This window comes from Hypomesus transpacificus, chromosome 3 (assembly GCF_021917145.1).
Source record: "Hypomesus transpacificus isolate Combined female chromosome 3, fHypTra1, whole genome shotgun sequence".
Taxonomy (NCBI): domain Eukaryota; kingdom Metazoa; phylum Chordata; class Actinopteri; order Osmeriformes; family Osmeridae; genus Hypomesus; species Hypomesus transpacificus.
The window spans coordinates 5,245,179-5,267,368 of NC_061062.1; the positions used below are offsets into that span (position 1 = coordinate 5,245,179).

Genomic DNA, 22,190 nt, shown 5'->3' on the forward strand with positions numbered 1-22,190 from the left:
AAATGTTGTCTGTTTCCCAAGCTAGAGTATACTTCAGCAATTTGAATAGAATCCCAGGTTTACAGAAGCATCACATCTTTAGACATCAGAACTACACATACTAAGCAATCATGAAACACACAATAAGCAAGTATAGGAACAAATTTATTTCAATTTAAAACAGATACCTTGTCATTATGTTTCTCTCTTAGAAGGCGGCAATGATCATAATTCATGTTCATGTTTGAATGAGGATCAGGCAACAGTGGTTGAAACAAATACATGAAACAAAAAAAACTGAAATATGGCAGAGTAATGAAAATCAATAAAAATACAAATTAAAAAAAGATTAAACTCTTAAGAACTCTGCTTCAATAAGCACATTTGAAACCTCACTTGCAAGACAAATTAAACACATGCAATTATAATTTCCCCCAAAATAAAATAAAGTTACCATTTTCTCTTAAATCTTAAATACAGAATAAAGTATTTTGTGTACTTCTAATCTACCTTTTGTTTTGTCTCTGGTGTGTTTGAAAAAAGAGTCTGCCTGGGAGTGCAGCCCTCTAACTGATAATGACCACTGCGTTGGCACTTAAAGAGATCCTGGCTCTAGAGTGAGGTTGGCACACTCCGTATAATACATCATTTACATTTGATTTACATTAAAAAGAAAACTGCATTTTTTACGCCACTACACATTTACCATCAGGTTTCGTTAGATTAAAAAATCAAGTGGTCCTAAAAACAAGTGTTTCTGTAATGTTTTCTTATCATACAAAGAAAGAGGAAGAAAGAGCAGGGGAATGGAACCAAAGTTAATAACTTGAACTTCTCAATTTGCACCGTGTCCATGTTGATCTCTAAACAGAAAGGAGATTCCACTGGTTAATTCGCTCACAGGAATGGCAAGTCCAACCCCAACTGTCAAATGGCTACAGAGTAAACTAGGTTCTAATTCTGAGCCAGCCTGCATCTGCTCTGTCCCCCATTTACCTAATACCACTGATTACAAACAAATAAAAGGAAATTCAAGTTACAGCATGATAGCAGAAACCTGTCCAGTCCTTTCACAAACTAGCAGTCATGTACAACAAAAATAAAATGGGAGTATTTGAACAAATTAATCCACACTGTCTACAGTCTTAGAATACATCTCTTCTCAGGTGAGATGAAAGAAAACCCAACTGCAAATACAGGGGAACTGAACAGAGAACCTCTTCTCCTTGGCACCCATACAGCCAGATGGAACAGATCCGTTAACAGTCTAGCTGTCCACACTGTGCTGCAATTCTGTACTCGCACACAGGAGGTAACCTGAACCTAACTTGCAGAGATGTAAACGTACCATATCACTTGTACAAGCCTCTAACCTGCGGTCCAGGGAAGGACAAACACTACTTACTGTGAGGGAACTGAAGCTGTGCTAATTACTGTACACAGCTAATCAATTATCTATCGATAAGATCTGAAAAAACCACTAAGCAAAAAATGGCAACTCTCACTATTCGCTTCACTTCATAAAACTTGGCCAAAAGCAAACACCTGGTAATGAACTACGCTTTGTTTTTAAATGTGACAAGTGTTTGAGACTTCCTATAGATAAGAACACATAATAATTCACATCTGATACAATATATTGGACAGAGACATGTTAACCACTGTGCCAAACTGAATTTACACTATCGAGCCAATGAACAAACGTAAAACGATCCTACATCATATTAGTCCCTTACTGCCCACCACTCCCAAGCTTTAAAACTGCTGTGAGAACAAAGATTATCTGGGAACAAGCGTGAGTGAATTGACTTTGTTCACTGTGACCCTGTGCTATTACCTGCTTGATGCACTGTGATAGCCCTTAATGAGAATGGAGGATAAGTTGCCCGTAGAAAAGGTAAAGCTTCAAAGACCAAAAGTATATCAGCACATCACTGGCACTAATAAAGCAAGCTTCAAAAACTGGAAATTAAACAATGCAAACCAACGACAGAACCATGTGATAAATTACAAATAGCAAGCATAGGTCTTCAATCATTGAAGAAAAACAAAGAAAACACCTACGTTCATACGTTCATATTGTACATTGTTCTATGTTCGTTTTACAGCGCAGCATTAAAAAAAAAAAAAAATTAAAAAAAATTAAAAAAAGGAAATACTAGTTTTAATTATTAAACAAAACGTGAGGGCTGCTAAAGAAACCATACCGTCCGGACATGGAGATGCAATGGCTAGTTCAACTGGAAATGTCTTTAGAGAAAATAGAAAGCAGAGAAAGCCCATACTATACCAGACGGTTGTTTTTACAGCAGAGTAGACTCAAGTATGCCCCTGGTTTCCCATGGGAGAGAGGAGCACTTCGACATGACTTAACAAAAGCAGTCAAATCATCCACACCTTCAAACCTGGTCCATAAATTAGATAAATAAAAAAAAATCTTTAATTACTTTTTTTAAACATTTTTATTATCTCTTGTCACCATATAGTGTAGAATCTAGCCTGTTCTAGACTCAGTACTAAAGGGCTGTAGTGTCATGGTGGAGTCTAGAGTGACAGGACAGGCTGTGGACGTGCCTAATCTTCAGACTCTCTTATTCCCACAGCACCACTCAGCCCTGAATGTTTCTCTAATAATAAAGTGAACAAAATCCAGAATCACAGTATCAATACTATCTTAAATTCATACGAAAACAAAACAAAAAAACAGTACATTATCAAACGAAGTGGATCATTTTTGTTTCCTTTTTTTTGCCAAATAATGTGTACCACAGAGTTTATACAGGAGTGTTTCTGTGTATATGTATTTACAAACAAATATACACAAACAAGAACTTTTGCAGACTTCAGAGTGCACGTGTCCATCAATCTGGGAAATAAAGGTCAATAATTTCCACTTCATCACTCATAAGCAATCTTCTATAAAACAAAAAGTGACTATACAATAAAAAAGTAAACAGAAATCCTTCCTGTGTTTGATATAATGAACGTCACCATGTCACTCTCAGTATGTGTATCCAATGGGATTGCAGTGACAGCGATTAGATGCCATCTAAGGTGACATTCTTACATTTAATGATCGCACACACCAAATGACACCATGCTGCCCTTAGTGATGGCAAAATCAGAGCACAACTTGTATCGAGTGGTAGGGTCATCATTAAAGTCTGAACATAGTGTGGAACCAGATACTGAGATTGTTAAATGGAAGGTTACAGAGTCTCTGTCATTCCATACAGACATCCTCTTGAGGAGGGAAGCAATGTGATCAACATAAAACAAACACAGAAATCTGCAAAGGATACCTATGTCAAGTAAGTTTCTGTTTCCATGTTTTTATTTTTGTATATTTCCGTTTTTGGACATTTAAGGTTCGGTGTTTTATTAACCTGTGTTATTAACCTCTGAGTCACCATTATCCCATAAATAGAAGTTACTATTTTTAAAAATGTTTTAAAAATCTCAGCAATAGAGATTTTAGATTAGCTTTTTCTCTCCGTCTCGTGCTTTAGTGTTTTGACATATGCATTTAATATGTGTTGCGATTGCCACGCTCACACTGGAGGGTACATTCATGGATGCAAGGTGGAGACTCTTTTCTCCGCCCCCTACCTTCCTGTGTGTAACATCATATCCTGTTCTGGGTCATGCTGTTCCTCCTTGAGCTCACGGCAGTGTTCCACGCTGCATTTTTGTTGATGGTTTCCTATTCGCTGCCTCCCACTTCCGCTGTCAAGAGCTCAGAAAGAAGGCAGGAAGTGAACTCACAAGCAGGTGTCAACTCAAGAGATTCAAGGGTTAAACCCCTGACTTCACAAATCCACAGCACCTCACTGGTCTTTGCTGCCCCACCCCCACCCCCTCACACACACACACACCACAATGTCCCCTACATAGTTACTGTACAGCCCATGAGGGTGTATGTGTGCCAGATTAGTGTGGGGGGTGGGGGTGGGGGGCAGGGGGGTTTGGGGAAATACTGATCCAAGCTGCCATGAAGGAAGGTGAGTGCCAGCTGTGGCCAGGCAGATGGGGGATTGACAGGGGAGACAGTGGCGTCTTTAAAACCATTGTAGTGAAAATCAAGAAGAGGATGGGGTCCAATAGGTGTCTGTGTTTTCATGTGTGATTGGTATGTATTGACGCATGTGGAGCCGAGCACAGACTCATTGAGGTGTGTGTGTTCTATGACGGGGAGGTGTGCTGGTGTGAGTTCACACCAGGTTGTACTCTTTGAGATTGAGCTGCAGGATGGTGTCTTTGACAGCAGCAAACACAAAGCGGATGTTTTCAGTGTCCGTGGCGCACGTAAAGTGGGAGTAAATGATCTTGTCGCTGTCGGGATTCAAGTCCACAAACATCTTCAGGATGAACTCCCGCGCTGCCTGAGCGTCTCGCTGGGGACCTATGACACACACACATACACTTACAATGTGGACATAACAGCACACAGATTTCTACCTAATAATGACCATCATACTGAATTAAGGCAGTGTGACCTCACATACAGTAATGTGCAGAAGTCTTATGCTGGGGACACACCACAGGATAATCGGGCCAATTTCTGCTAGGTAATGTCCAGATAATCTTGATGGTTCCGCAGATTATTTTATCAGATGTTCACTTGGTGTGAGGTGCGTTAAGAGTGACCACACACTCTAGGAGCAAAACGGCTAATTCATATTTTTTGTCATATGTTTGTGGTCTCTCTCAGTTTGAAAATCTTATAAGGTAAAAAAAATTGTTTAGTGTGTCCCCAGCATTAGGCACCCAAGATATTTTACATGAAGATTGTCTTGTACATAAAATGTGTCTCATGTATTTGTGCAGCAGTATAAAAATGCTTTGGCACAAAAATTAAAATGGTTCAATCTCTTCATTTCCTTATTTCTTAATGCATTTTTGCTAAAAACAAAAAAAAGGTTACCTGTGCCCCAAAAGATTACACACTGCTATACCTATGCACACAAACGTGCATACTAACACCAGCTCACCATCAAACTCTGGGAAATAGTCAACCAGGTGTGAGTAGGTGATCTTCTCCTCAAGCAGGTCTTTCTTGTTCAAGAACAGGATGACGGAGGAGTTCTGGAACCAGGGATAGGTGATGATAGTCCTGAACAGGGCCTTACTCTCCTCCATACGGTTCTGATAAGAGGGAGCCAGAGAGACTAAGAGTGAGAGAGAAAGACGGACAGAGAGCCAGACGGGAAAGATAGTGCATCATCCAGATATACAATCGATTTTTTTGTGTGTGCGTTACCTCGTTGTCAGACTCCACCAAAACCTGGTCGTACTCGCTCAGTGCCACCAGGAACATGATTGAGGTGACGTTCTCAAAGCAGTGGATCCACTTCCTCCTTTCTGACCTCTGACCCCCCACATCCACCATTCTTGAGGGGGAGGAGCCAGAATACGCAGGACCACAAACAACACATCTTAATATCTGTGTGGTTGTGGGCATGCATGTGTGTATATCGACTGCTTTTATATGATGAGGCTTTGTCTCCCCTTCATTTAGGTTGTGATTCCATTAGTGAAAGTGTCCTAAGAAATTCCTAGAAAGTTTCAGAACGTTTGCTTAACTATGTGCTTTAACTTGTTTTTACTTATGAGTAAAAACACCGTCATTCTAAGTCAAGACAGATACACAACCTAAAAGAGCATGAATAGACACTTATATGACCCGAGTCTGGCAAACTTAAAAAGTAATAGTAAGAAAGGTAAGTTTTGCTGTTGCCATGGGCATGGTTGGTGCCACCACAGCTGTCAGTTTGCCAAACCCTGCTTGGTGTAGAAAACACACTTGTGACATGATCACCCATTTACAGGATACAAACATGGACAAGATTTATAACCACAGTGAGTGAGTTGTGCCCAACACCATCTTCAGTGATGCATTGGAGGTAGATGTTGCCCTTAAAACCTTCACACGAGCGAAGCCAACTCTGGACTTCCATCCCACTGGTCAGGGGCAACCTCTATACCACCCCAACCCATGCCAATCTGTGAGACAGAAAGGGTGGAGGTGTATGTGTGTATGTGTTTGAAGCTTCAGACAGGATGAGCCATGCAGCTATGAAACCTTAGTGAAGGACGAGAACAGGTGGAGAGGAGGTAAAAATAATTAAAAGCAAAGGGGACAGAAATAAAAGAGTGAAAAGGAGAGCCAGAAAGGTGGAGGACTGAGTACGGAAGACTGATGAAGGGGCAGTAGAGTAGAAGAGGATGGGAGGATGGGTGGAGAAGGACATTGACTGCGGGATTCCTTGGTTGGTGGAGGGTTGGGATTGCATGTGACGAGAATGTACAGAGGCAGGTTTCTGTGACCTAGAGCAGAGGGGTGTGGAACACGCCTACACACTGATAGTTCTTATAGCTCCACTGTCAGCATGATTGGACCCCTACTAATAACCATTCTGTTTCATCTCCTTCTCCTTGCTGACTACCTGATCGTCCTGTCAAGGTCAGCCAGGTCTTGTAGGAAGAGTTCATGTTTCAGTTTTATTGCGTATATATCAACTCCTCAGAAATGAGATTCTGGACAATCAAGCTACTCAACACCGTGATTCAAAGAACAGATGTTTCTGAGTATGTATAGTATATACATACACTAGGCCAAGTTAGGAAATACATGGTCTCATGTAACAGATGGGATATTAATTTGCAGTTCATCAGTGCCCTCTGGTGGTGGCCCAGTCCACTGGGGTCCACAGAGACCCGGGGCCAATCAGAGCTCTGCAGGACCTGCAGCCCAAAATAACCCTCCTCCAGCGGAGAGGACGACCTCGTTTCTTCTGCCAGGCAGAGAGGAGAGGATAGGAAGAGAGGATAGGGGGAGGAAGAGAAGAGTGGAGCGAGGTGACCCATTTACTGAGACACAAAATGTAGGACTTTGGGCTCATGAGAATGTTAATGTGGGGATGGAGGAGAGTGCAGGAGTGTGCGAGTAAGAACAGAGAAGGTGTGTGTTATGAATGTGCATGGAGACACGGGGGCGGATATGGGGCATAGCGCTAAACGCCAGCTTTCAGCAGTTAATGAACTTTACATCCAAGATGGGGGAGGCACAACGTTAATGAGCGGATGGGTTCAGGAGACAAGCAGAACACATGGGATGATTGACTGGTTCACTTGAGTCTCCATATGGAAGCTAAAGCGAGCATCCTCTACCTGAAAATGATGCTTTGCAAGTCGAAGGGGTACTCTATGATCCCAGTGGTGGGGATGCGGACCCTGAGCACGTCCTGCTGGGTGGGCAGATAGTTGGGCTCTGCGATACGGTCCAGATCAGTTAGATAGCTATGAATTGACAATTGGAGAGAGAGAGGGAGCGAGAGAGAGAGAGAGAGAGAGGGAGAGGGGGAGAAGGAGAGAGAGAAACAAGGACAACAGTCATATAAAGCGTGACAAGACAGTTACCAAAACCCCCTGCCATTCCAGAGTGGATTGGTCTGGTGGATTAGGCTTGGGAGACCGTACCATGTCGAAGAGATACAAGGGTGTTAGTCAAATCAATCACCGCCACTCCCAGACCCTTAGCTTACCTCTGTGAGACCAGAGATTTGTCATCATAGAGGAGCCAACCCTACTTCTGTTTTCTTCACAGGTATCAGCTCTTCCATTCAAATAAAGACCTTCCAAGCAACGTTGGTCGTCAGGTTAACAGTTCTATGGTCTTGTTCAGATAATATTGTTCTCCAGCCCAGTCTCAAAGAGGTTGCTAAGTTGGGACCTGCGTGTGTCACACAAGGACGTGGCAAGGACATCAGTGGGAGCAGAAGAAGCTAGCTGGAGGAATACTGGTTAGACAGATGATGTCATAGAGGAAACCAGGAAGTGGGCTACACATGGGAACCGTTTCAGTTCCAAACAGTTTCAATAGATCCATCTCTTAGAAGAGTTTCATGGAACTCACAGCACAGAGGCCACCTGTAGAATGAGGGTCTATGACGTCACCTTTTAACCTTTCCTGGTCAGGGTACCGGATAGGACCGGGCCAGCTTCCCTTGAGACATCCAGAACTCATCTAGGTCCTGGGCACAAGCAAACGTTACCCCCTAACCACAGGTCAGGGGTCAGGATTATCCTCCATCGACTCGAATCTCAGCTAGAGGAGTGGACAATTGCCTGGCCCAGGAGCAGTGGGCAGGGGGCAGCCTCTGCCTGGTGCCTGATGCAGGGTTCCTGTTACTGGGCATCTACCTGAAGATGCAGTTCTCCAGGTCAAAGGGGTACTCTATAATACCGGTGGTTGGAACCCGGACCCGTAGCACATCCTGCTGGGTGGGCATATAGCCCTCAGCCGTCACACGGTCAATATCACTAAGGTAACTGGAGACACACACATACACTTTTATTTGGGTAGCCGATGACTCAAACTCGTGCATGTGTCAGACATCTTCAAAGACACTGATGCAGAGTTCATACACACACACGTATACACTCACTCCCACGCCAGACCTAGGAGCAGGAATTATACAGTATTAGGTTGTAATACACTCAACCTACAGCCAGGGGGCAGAGTGAGGTGATGCAGTGGTTCAGCTTTAATTTAATGTTTGAGTCAAGTAGCTCATCTTCACATCGAACACCAACCACCTTCCACCTTCGAATACAGCCTAGAAATCATTCCACACACATGCAATTCTATTGACCACATCCATAATAAGTTAAATGTGCAGAGGTTTTCCCGCTTGCATTTGAGGGAGCGTGTACGTCTGAGAATGCTCCAAATCTCTGGAGAAGAGTCAATTGAATGACGAGCACAGCACAACGTAACCCAAGCACAGAAACGCACACAATTCCATGTACACACATGAAAGCACCTTAGCAAAATAACACCACCAAAGATCGTGCACACGCGTAAGCATAAGCAAACATTTGCATCACCTGTCTCCCCAAACTCTCACACATGCACATAAACACAGACACGCTGTACGTATGCACACACACAAACACCCACTCACAAGCACATACTATTTGGTGGAGTCAGAGAGCTGGTACTCTCTGCGGCGGTCATAGGCCTCCTGTATTCCTGGATCAGCCCACAGGGTCTTGATGGCATTGATGTACGGATGGTCAAACCCAGATACCTTCTCAATGTCCACCTCCTTCACCACCATGGCGTTAGACTGCAGGGACAGAGGGATGAAGGGGGGGGGGGGTAAAAGAGGAAGAAGGGACATTTTTAAAAGAGGGATGAGGGATGTTAAACTGTGCTTGGTTCAGTGTGCCACAGTAACTCACCCGGTTTTGCTCGTATTTGTAAGGGATCTTGAGGTTCTCACAGGCACGGATCATGGACTGCATGGAGGTAAAGATGTTCTGGTAGACCAGCCTGGTGAAGCCCCTCTTATCCTCGTCTGTGTAGCCCGCCCCGTGGATGATCCTCATCTGCTTAATAAACGTGCTCTTTCCACTCTCTCCTGTGCCTAAAAACACCAGCACAGCAGACCGTCAGAGGGGACCAAACAGAGCAGGGGGGAACATATAACAGCACACACACATTGAATGCAGCACAGCTGAAGGGAGAACACAACAGACGCAGAACAGAGGAACCAGTAAGCCTATAGCATTCCAGAAATTAACTGTCTTGGTGAAGGAGAAAGAGAAGGGGGATGAAAGCGAGGGAGTTCAGTCTAACAGTTTGAAGAGGAATTCAGAGAGGACATCTCCATTAGAAGAAGTGTGGCATTCTTCAAGTCCAACAAAAATGTCTCACAACGCAAACCCTTTCCAAACATGGACCAGCCAACAAGCTTCTCATCTTCACCACTGGCTACTCCGGCCCTGACCATTCACCACCAAGCACCCTCCCCCTTGCTCCTCCTGACATAGGACATATGCATCTATTTGACCCCAAAACAGAGTGGACCTCAACAGGGTCGTTCCAGGATTACAAAACCCAATGGGCACCGCACAAACTTAAATGGGTTATGCTAAACTAAATGCTGTCTAATGTCCAAGGTTATTTGTCTTTTCTAAGACAGGGCAGGGGAAGGATGGAGGATCTAGGAATTAGAGGATGGTTGGAGAGTGACAAAGACGGCATGGAACATAAAAACAGCCCCGTCAATGAGCAACATGGTTCTCTATATAGTCTCTGATTCAGTTGTCAACTAGAACGGCGAGTTCTGTTTTCTTTAGCACTGTGAAGGGTTTGTCTTAATAGGTTAAGTTTACAAGGGTGGCATGGTGTGTTTTTAGAAGGAGCAGGTCCATTACACAGTAATAACACAGGCACACAGTCAGGCAGACATATTCCCATATGTAAGCCATTTGAACAATAGACTTCCTTGCTAAATTCTACATTGCTAAACAAGTGTGTGACAATTCTGTTACAGGCCCTGCATTTTTTAGGTTGTCAAGTATTACTCTTACCATCCTGCTAGTTTTGCTTTGTTATAGGGTTTGAGCTAGTAACCCATATTTCATTCTCTCACGCTCCCCATAACCAGAACCTAAGCTTAACCCTCAAGGCCACTGGTCCACTGCCAGTTAAATCTTCAATTTCTCATCAAATCAAATGGACAGGGATCCACAGTATGTGCAAACTGAAAGAGAAGCAGAAGACAGAAGAACACACACACCACCTACATTCAAGCATTCAAGGTTTTTGAAGAACAGCCATATTGTGGTTGCCATGGCAACCTCTCCTCTATCCCTCCGTTTTGTAGCAATTTTTTCTCTCACTCACTCAACCTCTTTTCTAGAGGATAGTAAATATAACTATGATGCCCTCAGGCTCTCTCTTCCCCCCACCCTACACCACTCCCCTCTCTCCATCCCTCCGGTCTTCTCACTGTTCTTTCACTCGCTACTGTGACTGGAAGGGCCTTCTCTCCTGCAAGTCTTCAAGGTTGGAGACCGAAGAGCTGGAAGCTGCTGCCCTACTATCTACTGTCGTGCCAGGCAGCTTGTTCCCTTCCATCAATCAAGTCATGCAGAAACAGTGTATCTGATAACCATGGCCACTTCTAAGTATTTGCATCTTTAGTCAAAACGTGTTTCTATTGTTGTCCTTATCTCTATTTGGACATAGTCCCCAAACATGTTGCATTCACTGATTGTCCCCTGGAGAGGAGGAGAGGGGATCCACAAGTACAGGTTATATATCATTTTGCTGGTGCTTGCAGTGTAGAAACAGAGCAGACAGCCTAAGTGAAGCAGCAGGAGGATCACTTACTAAATGTCTGATTTATTTCTCGTGACCCCGTCACAAGATCATTCTCCACTCTCTCTCCCTCAGCTGTGTCACTTTCCTCTTCTTCCAGACAACACACCATATGCCTGTTTCATTACTCCTACCCACCCCAACCCCACCAATGTCCCTTAAGGAGGAAATATGCCTCTCTATTCTCAAACAGTTCCCTGTCCGGCATTTTGGATATCCTAACTTGAATCTGGTCTTTTCTTTTTTGGAGGATGATCTAGAAAAAGAAGGTCACGTTTTAATAGCTCATTCTACTTAGGTTTGATAACACTCCTTTCCAGATAGCAGAGAGGGAGAGAGAAGCATAGAGGGATCTTAGATTACGCCCCCGATGCAACAGTGCAAAGTAAACTACACTGCAGTGTGCCCACACACACCTATGCAGAAGTCAACGAGTTGCCAGGAAGATACTCGGCAAAATGTAGGGGGGAACCATGCAAGTTGTACACAGACAGACATAACACTTTAACACCTGGTGTAGACTTATGGCCCCAGGTTGATATGTTCACTGATGTATTGTCACACTAGGTTTTACCTTAAAGGGGTGGTGGTGGGGGGGGGTCGTCTATCGCTTGTTGGGCATCCGCCTTAGCTGCAAAGTGCTGAAGGGAAACCCTGGGGTATGCAACATTGGTGGGCCTGAAAATGGCCCGGGTGCTGTTCTATCGCCCTAATGCAACCCTGTGAAATAGCCATAGAATGAAAAACAAGAGATTTTCTCCCTTTTATGGTATGCTCATGAATATCTAGATGAGCTGTGCGCCAATTGGTTGGTTTTCAACAAGCAAAGCTGTGGAGCAAAGACGCAACATGGCCAAACATGCATCGTGAATTGTAGATTTACATGACAACACAGGTTATTTATTTGAATGAAACAAAGTCAGGAAAATGACCATTGCCAATAAAGTAAATCACACTTTCTACCTATGCTAGATACAGTATACGTTAACATTGCTAATAACTGTTTGTGACAAAATCATATTTACAGCTTGCGGTTGTGATGAGCATACGGTCGGATGTGTATGTAAATGTTGGGACGTGACAAAGGGTACAGACCAGAGCCAAATAAAGTGGAGTTTTTGGAAACCGCCCGTTTTACAGCGGCATTTTCAAATTGTGAGATTTTTATAGGAAAAAGGTATCAATGGACTTTGAGGTTCACTGTTTGTCCATTTTACCCACCGAACTGTCGTTATTCAACTATGACAAGGTAAACTCGGTTTTGCATTCAATGACCCCTTTAAAGATGGCTGACCAGGCAGGATTTCACAATCCTTGCATGTGTTTTAAATGATGTCAACTTGTAACAAGAGAAAAACTGCTGATGACTGTGACACCCCTGCTGGATAGGCCTGTGTCTGGCTGTCTGCACAGATTTTCTCTGTCTATGAACTTGGTTGTCCAGATTTATCAGCTATGGAAATCCTGAGGGATATTTGCATCATGGTAAACATGCATGCAAATGCACATGGTCAGTTAGGGTGAACGGTGTCTGCATGTGTGAGGTGCCGGTCTGGCTGTCGCTGGCAGGTAGTGCTGGTTAAGCAAGGAAAGGGAGCAGAGTCAGCGACCAAGTCATAGAAAGCACACAAATACACAATGCCAACCAACTGTCTACAAACAGATCCTGTGGTCAACCTCAAGGCATAGATGTTACCTTTATTTTGGTGTCTCAATTTGGCAGACCTTCTACAAGCTGCAATTATTTTCAGCTTTAAACAGTACTCCCTCCTGTATCTGGGCAAAATGGTTGCTTTGCACTGAACGCATCTCAGCTTTGCTGAGTGCTCAGTCTGCGTGGGTGTGATAGAGGAGCAAATTATGCGAACACGGTATGGCGCGTGCACACGCACACACACACCTTAGTTTGACCACCTTCATATGCCTCAACTACGTCTGTTTGGCAGTGAGTGTACACTTAATGCTCTGTGTGAGTGGGTGGGAGTGAGCAGCAAATCAAATAGTCCTTCATAAAAGCCCTAGAGCTTCATCCTGCACTGGTGAGGCGTGCTGCAGTAACATGCTGCTATTAGCTGCTGTTCAGCTACTGTGACTGGCCCCCTTCTCTGGGGCCTTGACATGGGACATATCCAGATGAAACAGAACAGGAGATCCGGGGTAGAGAATGACTGGGACGAAAAGGGAGAATAGGACGAGAATCAACAAAAAGGAAAATTGAGGCCACAAAGCAAAATCTGACAAGAGAGGAGTGGAATAAGTCAAGAGGAAGAGTGTAAAGAATGATGGAGCTTGTAGACTAGGATTTAGTTGAGAACCAGGCTGTGTATGCTCCATCTGAAAGCAGAGCAGCAGTAGGCCTATGTGGGACAGTTACCATGTAGCTTCCCCATACACCCCCACATCTCAAGAGACCTACAAATGACCCCATTTAGCAGTGTGAGAGCATCTTATTCTCATGTGTAAAATGACAGAAACACCATGCAAATTGGAGAAAGTGAGAAATAGGAAGGTGTGTACTCGGCATCTACAGCAAATGTTGTGTGTCATGGCTGGAACTCGGCTGGCACTCCTCGGGCCAGTGGCAAATACATGAAACACACACAAACGTTAGAAAGGTGAGCACTAGGGCTGTCAATGAATATTCTAAATTCGGATATATATTCTAATAGTGGTTAAAAACCGAATTTCAAATGTACTAAAATTAATATTTGGATGTAAAAAAAAAAACTAAAAACACAACCGCAGCAGCAGCGCGTCTGTCTGCTTTGCGGGTGGGCGCGCGCCTGAGCGAGCGAGAAAGTGCAGAACCCAGCTTGACCGCAGCAGAGGAAGTGATTGTCACCCCCAAAAATCTAAAGATTGATGTCTGGAAATATTTCGGATTTTGGTCAGTTGATGGTAAACTTGTTGAACCTACAGCTAAAGTAGTGTGTAAACTATGTAAGCTAGAGTTAGCTTACCATTCAACAACTAGCAACTTGCAGCTATCCCATGTTTACCATAGCACAGCTCGTTTGAGCGTTCAATGTCGGTTCTATACTGTAAAACTTCAATGTTAATAATATTTGTTTCAATCACTGGATGAAGCCTGCCATATTTGGGACAAGAATCACATCCTTAAATTGCTTGCACAAAACTCTTGATCAGAACTCAGCATTTGTTTTTTGTTTGTGTTCATTCATTTTACACCGCTATGCGCAGAGCGCGCGAGGTGCGGGAGAGAGAAAGAGTGCGTGTGTGCGAGCGAGAGGCCAAGGTCTGCAGTCTTGGCCATTAATTCATTTACTTATTTTTGTGTAGGTAATATGTCAAATATGTTCAAACTTCAATAGATTAGGCCACCTACAGTACACAAGTAGTGATGTTTCGTTGTATTAACTTATCCTGTTATTGACGTACCTAATGCGCAACCAGATATTCGAATATATGTGTTTTTTTAAAGTGAATATTTGAACGTCACTTTTAAGCAATTTTGACAGCCTCAGTTAGCACCTAAGAAAATATCTACATTCAAGATTTTGGCTAATGAGGCTACACTCCACTTCCCTGGCACTAAGGGAGTGAACACACACATTCTCGCCTTCCCTCTCTCTGAAACGGACATGCACACAGCTGAACAGAGCAGAAATGGCCTTATATGATCAAAAAAAGACAGTTGGCCAAAGGGGGGAGGTCAGCACCTCAGTCTTACCCTAACACTTCCAGCTTCCCAATCCGCAACAGGCAAGCCATAAGGGGAGTTACCAGGTAACCAGACCATGCTCACTTAGTCACACTGTTCATGTGACAGTATGATTGACAGCTAATCGAAAACTTGATTCTGTAACATGCAGGTAACAGACAAGACTGACAGAAGCACTAATAGGGCAGGCAAATGAAACTATTGTTCAATATTACACGGATAATGATGATATATATATATATATATGCAAAGTCAGTGAACACTCAAATGAATTTGAGGATTATAGGTCACATGACCAAAAAGCTATTGAAGTTTGAAGGTTTATTTTGAATAAGGAATAAAAAATTTATAACTTGAGATGAAAATTAACTAAATAAAGGCTTTGCAGCATGAATGCATACATCTTCAACAGTTTAACGCTCCTAGTTCATGTTGTGGAGAAGCTATTGACTTTTGAAACGTGTGATTTGTTGATGGTCCCTAAACATACGCGTTGTTTAGAGAGCCGAAAGCATTTGCCAAGCGGCCAGTTGTAGCGGTGCTAACACCGGTTATAATAACACAATACTGGGCGTCCAAATATATGTTGAATATCGAACTTCAAACCAACTTTACCACGGTCATTCACCAGCCTCAAATACATTACAATTAAATCATCTCTGTCAATGACTGCACTTTTAGCTTGCTCTGGGTAGCCCCACATAGGTATAGCAGAACTGCCCGCAATAGTTAGGCTACGTCGTTATCCCCAAAATAGCATTTTGTGGCCACGAATTTCGGAAGTCTCTGGGAATTACAGACCCAAAGACTCGAAATTAAAAGCGTTCGTGTCATGACATTGGTTGGCCAAACAAGCTTGAAAAAAAATATTCATGACCATTCACCGCTGAATGGTTGGTCCCGTATTAATTTCTTTACAAAATGCTTGCTAATTAGCCTACTGCAAAGTACGTGCCTGCTGTGAGTTAATAGTGACGGGTCCACCATTCTATCTAACGTTACATAGCCAATTAACCTTTATTTTTACGTTAACTTTAATCGAGATTTCAGATTGGTTAATATTAGCTGTCAATGACTCCTTGTCATTGCGCTCCGTTGTCACGTGACAGGGAGCTAACTATTAAAATACATTTGAATAGCTGAAAAGAGGAAAGGAACATTTTCAGTGGGTGCTCATTTTTTTTTGCTGGTGCTCCTAACTTTTAAAAGTTTAAAGCACCAGCGCCACCGAGTAAAATAAATATTTCGATCCCTGGAATAACACTGATTATATTGTTATTATGGAACCTGTCAGTGGGTGGAATATATTGACCATGAAAGTGAAGATTTGTTTGAGGTGTTAGAAGCAGGAAAAATGCACAAGTGTAAGGATTAGAGTGACTTGGGTACTCGGTCTGCAGTGGTCAGTACCCATCAAAAGTGGTCCAAGGAAGAAAAGTGGTGACCCGGCATAGGCTAAGTCATGAACGTGGGGAGCCAAGCTGGCCCATGTGGTCCAATCCAACAGATGAGCTACTGCTAAATCCTCTGAGTTGCTAGCCCAGAGTGTGCACTTTCCACGGCAGGTGTTGTTGCTAGCAACTCAGGATGGAAACGGCTAACATGATTCCTTAAATTGATAGTGTTCCCAACATATTGAATTTTTGGTGTGACAGGCTTTGCACATCGCATGCGATTTATCCAGTTTGTGCTTCCCAGCCTGTTGGTAAAATCTGAATTAAGTTACATATCTCAGTTTTTAAAACGCTTGGGAGCATTTTTAAGGATGATCTCACAACCACCCTCAGCCATTTTGCTCTGGCACGCATGCGAATCGCGACGAATGACGTCAGGTAAATGGGACCCAGATGAGACTAGTCTATCATAGGTTTAGATGAAACGGGTTAGGCTACTGACAATTTTCTTTTTCTTTTGAATGTTTCTGCTACGGCCGGAAAATCATTATTATAATCGTTTATGGTTGGCCACATTACGATGCATCATCGTCCATGTCCACATTACGATGCATCAATTATTTGATTAATTTCAACACCTCTAGTAGCCGCAGACCAGTCAGGGTGCCCATGCTGACCCTTGTCCACTGGTGAAAGTGTCAATAATGGGCATGTGATCATCAGAACTGTACCACAGAGCAATGGAAGAAAGTGGCCTGGTCTGATTAGAAAACGTGAAACGTCTGCGTCGCTTAACTGGGGAACACATGGCACCAGGATGCCCTATGAGGAAAAAGGCAAGCCGGCAGAGGCACTGTAATAATCTGGGCAATATTCTGCTGGGAAACCTTGGGTTCGGCCACTCATGTGGATGTTACTTTGTACCACCTACTAATAGAGATGGGCCATAGGATTAATACATCGCCAATCGACGTATGTACGTACCCATGTGATGCACATGTGCCTTGCTGGTAGCACATTAATTAGGCCACCTTTTGGTTTCTTTAGGATTTTAGCCTAAATGATTTAGGATTTGTTTTAATTTGTTATCAATATTTTCAAATGTTACATTGTCGTCAGAATTATTGCAATATCATCGATAATATTCTATATATCGCCCAGCCCTACTGGCCATATACAGCCCAGCCCTAATCACGCAGGGTCAAAACCTCTGATTTCAGTACAAAGGCCTGGAGGATGTGGTGCAGCACAGTCAAACACCATGTGGTGGTGGTGCTGGAGAAGTTCACCTGGATGTCCAAAACTATAGTGTTTCAGTGGCCTTCACTTTACTGCCCACCAGCAGCTGAGGCCACAGCTCCCAAGCTTTTGTGTTTTGACCAAGTAGAGGCACACTGCTGATCTGTGTAGCTTCCTGCTGCTATGGCCAGATATGGCCCTCGGGCCCAGACCAGACTCTGGGCATCAGTGCATCACTAGGGGGAGAGGGCGCGCAGTGAGGGAGAAGGAGGAGATCTGGTATGATGATAAGACCTTGTGGGTAAGTTGTTTGACACAGAAGCAGCTAAATGCCCCCCTTAAACGACCTTACGCTCCCTTAAAAATATGACAAAATATATTTAGGCTATATATTCCAAAAAAACACAAGATAGAGTTGTATTCACACATACAAGCAATTCACTTCTTGCTCGTCACCTCAAAAGTTTAATGAATTAGTGACTAAAGTTAGCGCAAGGTTGCCTTTGTTATATACACCTGGGCCCTTTACTACGAAGCAAGTTCAACATGTCCGGGATAAATTATCTTCATCTTGCTTCACTAAGCCCAACAACCGCAATCGCACTAAGCAGTATCGCGAAGGTGGTTATCAACTCCTTAACTCAACCCAGGTTTCCTCAATTGAGCGATAAGCGCATTCACATAAATTTGACCAATTACAAACATGGACAAGTCTACAAGCACCGTACTACACACAAGAAGAGCAAACTAAAATACCATGAGATGAAGAGCATAATGCAAGCGAAAAGCAACACGGTTGCTGCTTCCAAAAAAAGAATGGAATGTTGGCAGAAACTTGCATTCTCTATGAATGCATAGTTAATGGCCTTCTCAATATCACTCATTAAGGCAGTAGTAGATCTGACTCTAAATACAATAGTGTTTTCCATCCAATTAGATCCACGGGTTCTTCAACAAATGGTGATGCCATTTTTCAAGACGATTTCGATTGGTCAGTAGGCGGTGCTTTTATATGTGTTGATCTGTTATCTCGAACATAACCTGCTACGGAGCAGGTTTTAAGTGTGCAGCATGAGTTACCATGGTGATCTATCCTGGTAAGAAGTGAACCATCGTTGTGACACTGAAAGTTAAACATGAAGTTACCTCGCTAACCCTACATCCGTCTTCATAGTATAGGGCTCTGATTGCCTGTCGATGAGTACACTAGACCCACTGGCAGCTACAAGATTTTTTGTGAATTTGACTATTCGCTCCACACAAGGCTCAGTGAGGTGCTGGGAATAGCATTTACTTCCTTGCATACTGTGCTATGCTAGCTAATTTTGAATGGCAACATACTGACGTTGCTCGTCCACAAATGCCCTACTAAATGCATAGAATAGGGTTTGGTTCTCTTGCTAGGCTACCTGTTTGCGCTGCCAGGTATCTCACACTGCCTTGCGGGGCCTGTCATCTGACTTCCATTGAAAATAAATTGGGTGCAAAATGTGTCAACTGCCCCCCCTGGAAAAAATCATAGGGGAAACACTTCAACCTATGGAACAAAGTGCCATGGAGATGTAATCTCCACTCTGGGCTCTGATAGACTGCAGTCATTGGAAGCATATATGGGAGACACAGGGGCTACCTGAAGTTCCTACACCCGTGTGAGGGGAAGGCTGAGGGGATCATCGGAGTCAGTGACATCTGCGGCTGTGTTTAACAAAGCCTATTAAAACCTGGACTAATCCGGCCTTACACGTCCTTATCCAGGCTTCCAGTGACAGCCTTAACTCACTTAGGATAGGCCATTTACAGCATGGCTGATCACGGCTCATGCAAACACACACAAACCATTCACATCGACACACACATTTATGTACACACACAGAACGGATTCAACATATTGAGATGAGATTATTCCTTTTCATGATCCTGAAAATGGCCAATTATTGTCCTCAAAAAAAAAAAGAAGTGTTAAATTTGACTTGACTGAACTAAGTTAACAAAGCAGCACCCAGACGACCAAGTTATCAGAGCAGTAACCAGTTTGAAAAATTCTCAGTAAAAGGTAACATTGGGGACTAGGAATAGCAAACTAAAAAGAATACAATATTAAATCCTGGATCTGGTGTGGCCTACTTCTCCTTGCAGAGCCAGTCAGCAGGGAAATGAACAGAAGGAAGCCACATGTCAGGTAACCTGGGTTGTGTTTGGTGGGCTAGAAACAGGAGCAAACGTTTTGAAACAAAGGAGGTAACCTAGATAGACTTAATTGTCCTCAAAGAGGATAATTTGCTTTTAAAAACCCACTTTACTGACACATTAAACACAAGTACTGTGGATTACATTTTGACTAGAGTGGATCAAGTAGCCTGCAGAAAACACATAACAATTAATTGACAATTTGTACACTTTTGTACACAATTTGTGACACATTTGTATGTTTGTGTTACCAAAGTGCAAGAACAGGAGTGCAGATCAGAAAATAGGTAGGCCTAAATGCACCAAAGACCAAGAAGAGCATTCTACCCCAACTACATCTTTCAACAAATGCTTTCATAATGTGCAGTGTTGCCCATCCTTTTCACCGGCCAAGAACAACCTGTTCTAGAGTGTTTTACTCTAGAGTCAATAATAGAGTTAAACACTGAGTTTCCCACAAACACACTTCCTGGTCCTGCTATGACATAATGAGGTCCCCCTTGTATTGTCAACGCACGGGTATGTGGGTAGGATGGTTAGGCACTCTTAACCAGCACTAAATATAAAATAAATAAGTCTTAAGGGCAGGGGATCTGTCAAGAACCAAAGGAGAAAAAGTTATATGGCAAACAATAGCTACCATTTTAGTCAAGGGGCCCATACATTCTCATTGTACATTTGGTCCATCATGGATGCCTCAAAGACTTAAAATCTGCAACGCCACAAACATGTTCTCAACTTGCTAACTATCTTGCCTGGATAATAAAGATCAGAGCACAATCTTACAATCGCATGTGCCTTGGTACCTTAAACAACCATGTTGCAAGCACTTTGTAGCTTGCTACGTTTAAATACCACCATGTATGACATCTAGCCTAACGTGTTAATGATAAACTAAGTGAAGACTCCCTAATATCAGTGTTGCAAGCTAAACAGCTGCCTACCTAGAATATGTAGTGCTTCTAGCTATATATCTTACTTGCGTGAAGATTGTCAAGATGTCTTCACTGACACCACACGTGAAAAATGTAGAGTAAGATTGCTTAAATGTTGTCGTTAGATAACGAAGCTAGATTGCACGTTAGCTGTTTGAATGCTACCTAGCTAGCAGTAGCTAAACCAGGTCGAGAAGGCCAGGCTAACATTTTAGCTAGCTAGCGTTAGCAAACGTACATCTAAATTGAGAACATCGATCAAAGACTGGAAAATACAGATGACAGTTTGACTTGCCGAGAAGTAGTAATTTCAGCTCTCTCCTTGAATCCCGTTTGTCTCGACGGAGTTGCTTGTCGATTTCGGCATTGATTCGTTTCGACTCCTTCGCCTCTTCGCTCAGGCAGCAAGCCATCATGGACTCCAGAGTCATCCTCCTGGTTTAGGCAGCCCGGTTTTAGACGGGACTTGATGATTACACCGATCTACCTGTACAAAATTCCGAATCCCAATCTCTGCTCCGATATGGGGCGAGGTTGTTGTAAAAGGGTCTAGATAGGAATGGGGGAGGGGAATGTGGGGCCTCGCTGTTAAGTTGTCCCCTTGTTGAAAACCGTCCGACTTCGCCAGTATATTCTAAATAAATCACGGGGGAATCAGGGAAGAGGGGGCAGTGTCAAAACGGAGGGCCTCTCCCAAGATGTTCGGTCCACTCTAGTCTTATCTTAGATTACGAAGGAAGATGGCTACTGCTTGAGGGCAATTTGTAAAAAATGCTTGTTAATTTCTGTCGTTTGATTTTCTGTCTCTGCCACCCTGGTCCAATGCAGTCTTCCGAGTCCGTCCCTCAGAAAACGGGACAAACTACTGGTACTGGCTGCACAGTCGCGACATCCGACGGCAGCAAACTAGACCCCAAGACACGATCATTTAGCTAGCAAAATGTACATGAGTGACATCCATATGATGGGAGCGAATAAATGGCACCGTTCTCACCACAAAGTGTATCCTCTTTTCCTGGCACACTTCGCCAGCTCTACAGTAGCTTAACGATTTGCTCTTCCTTCTAGCTAGCCAGCCAAAGTCGTCGCTTGCGCCTTTGAAAATGTGTCAAACCCACCGCCGTGTGATGCTGTCAGGAATCAAACCTAGTCAGTCTGTAGTCGAAGCAGCACTACATTTGTCCGGCTACCGTAACGAAGCTAGCAAACGAGACCATTTTTGGATTACATTCCGTTTATTTGTGATTTGATTATTAACGAGCTAAATACGTATTACTACCAACCGTTAAACGAATGTTACAATATTGTGCAAGCGGAGTTATTTAGCACTGATGAATCATTTTGTCTTCCAAGCGGCTTCCACTTAAGTGTAACTAGATCACTGCGTGCCCAAGCCTTGGCACAGTCTAATTTAATGACGAGGTAGGCCCCCTACTTAGAAAAAACAAGTGAGTGACAGAGGAGGGGTAGTAAAGGACAAGTTTGGGGCAAGACAATTGAATGAACGGGGCGGGTTCTTAAAGTGGGCTTTGAGATTAGGTCGACAGCAGCTCTAAATTTTTCAAATTTTTCTCATTTTCCAAATGGTTTTCCAATGGTAT

General features: G+C 43.3%; 1 protein-coding gene across 3 annotated transcripts; it reads right to left on the reverse strand.

Annotated features, from left to right (window-relative positions):
• Positions 1-1,082: 1,082 nt before the first annotated feature.
• gna11b (guanine nucleotide binding protein (G protein), alpha 11b (Gq class)) lies at positions 1,083-21,973 on the reverse strand. Of its 3 annotated transcripts, XR_006957950.1 has the most exons (8): positions 20,885-21,970; positions 9,226-9,410; positions 8,956-9,110; positions 7,150-7,278; positions 5,240-5,369; positions 4,971-5,124; positions 3,589-4,381; positions 1,083-2,384 (listed from the first exon to the last, which is right to left on the reverse strand). XR_006957950.1 is itself a non-coding variant. In XM_047045110.1 (7 exons), exons 1-7 carry the CDS (start codon positions 21,018-21,020, stop codon positions 4,191-4,193), a joined length of 1,080 nt encoding a protein of 359 aa, XP_046901066.1. In that variant the 5' UTR covers positions 21,021-21,973; the 3' UTR covers positions 1,083-4,190. The 3 variants fall into 3 exon arrangements, 2 of the variants coding, with proteins under 2 accessions (XP_046901066.1, XP_046901057.1); XM_047045110.1 differs by lacking the exon at positions 7,150-7,278 and adding an exon at positions 8,182-8,310 and having other exon boundaries at positions 1,083-4,381; positions 20,885-21,973; XM_047045101.1 differs by having other exon boundaries at positions 1,083-4,381.
• Between the last annotated feature and the right edge of the window lie 217 nt (positions 21,974-22,190).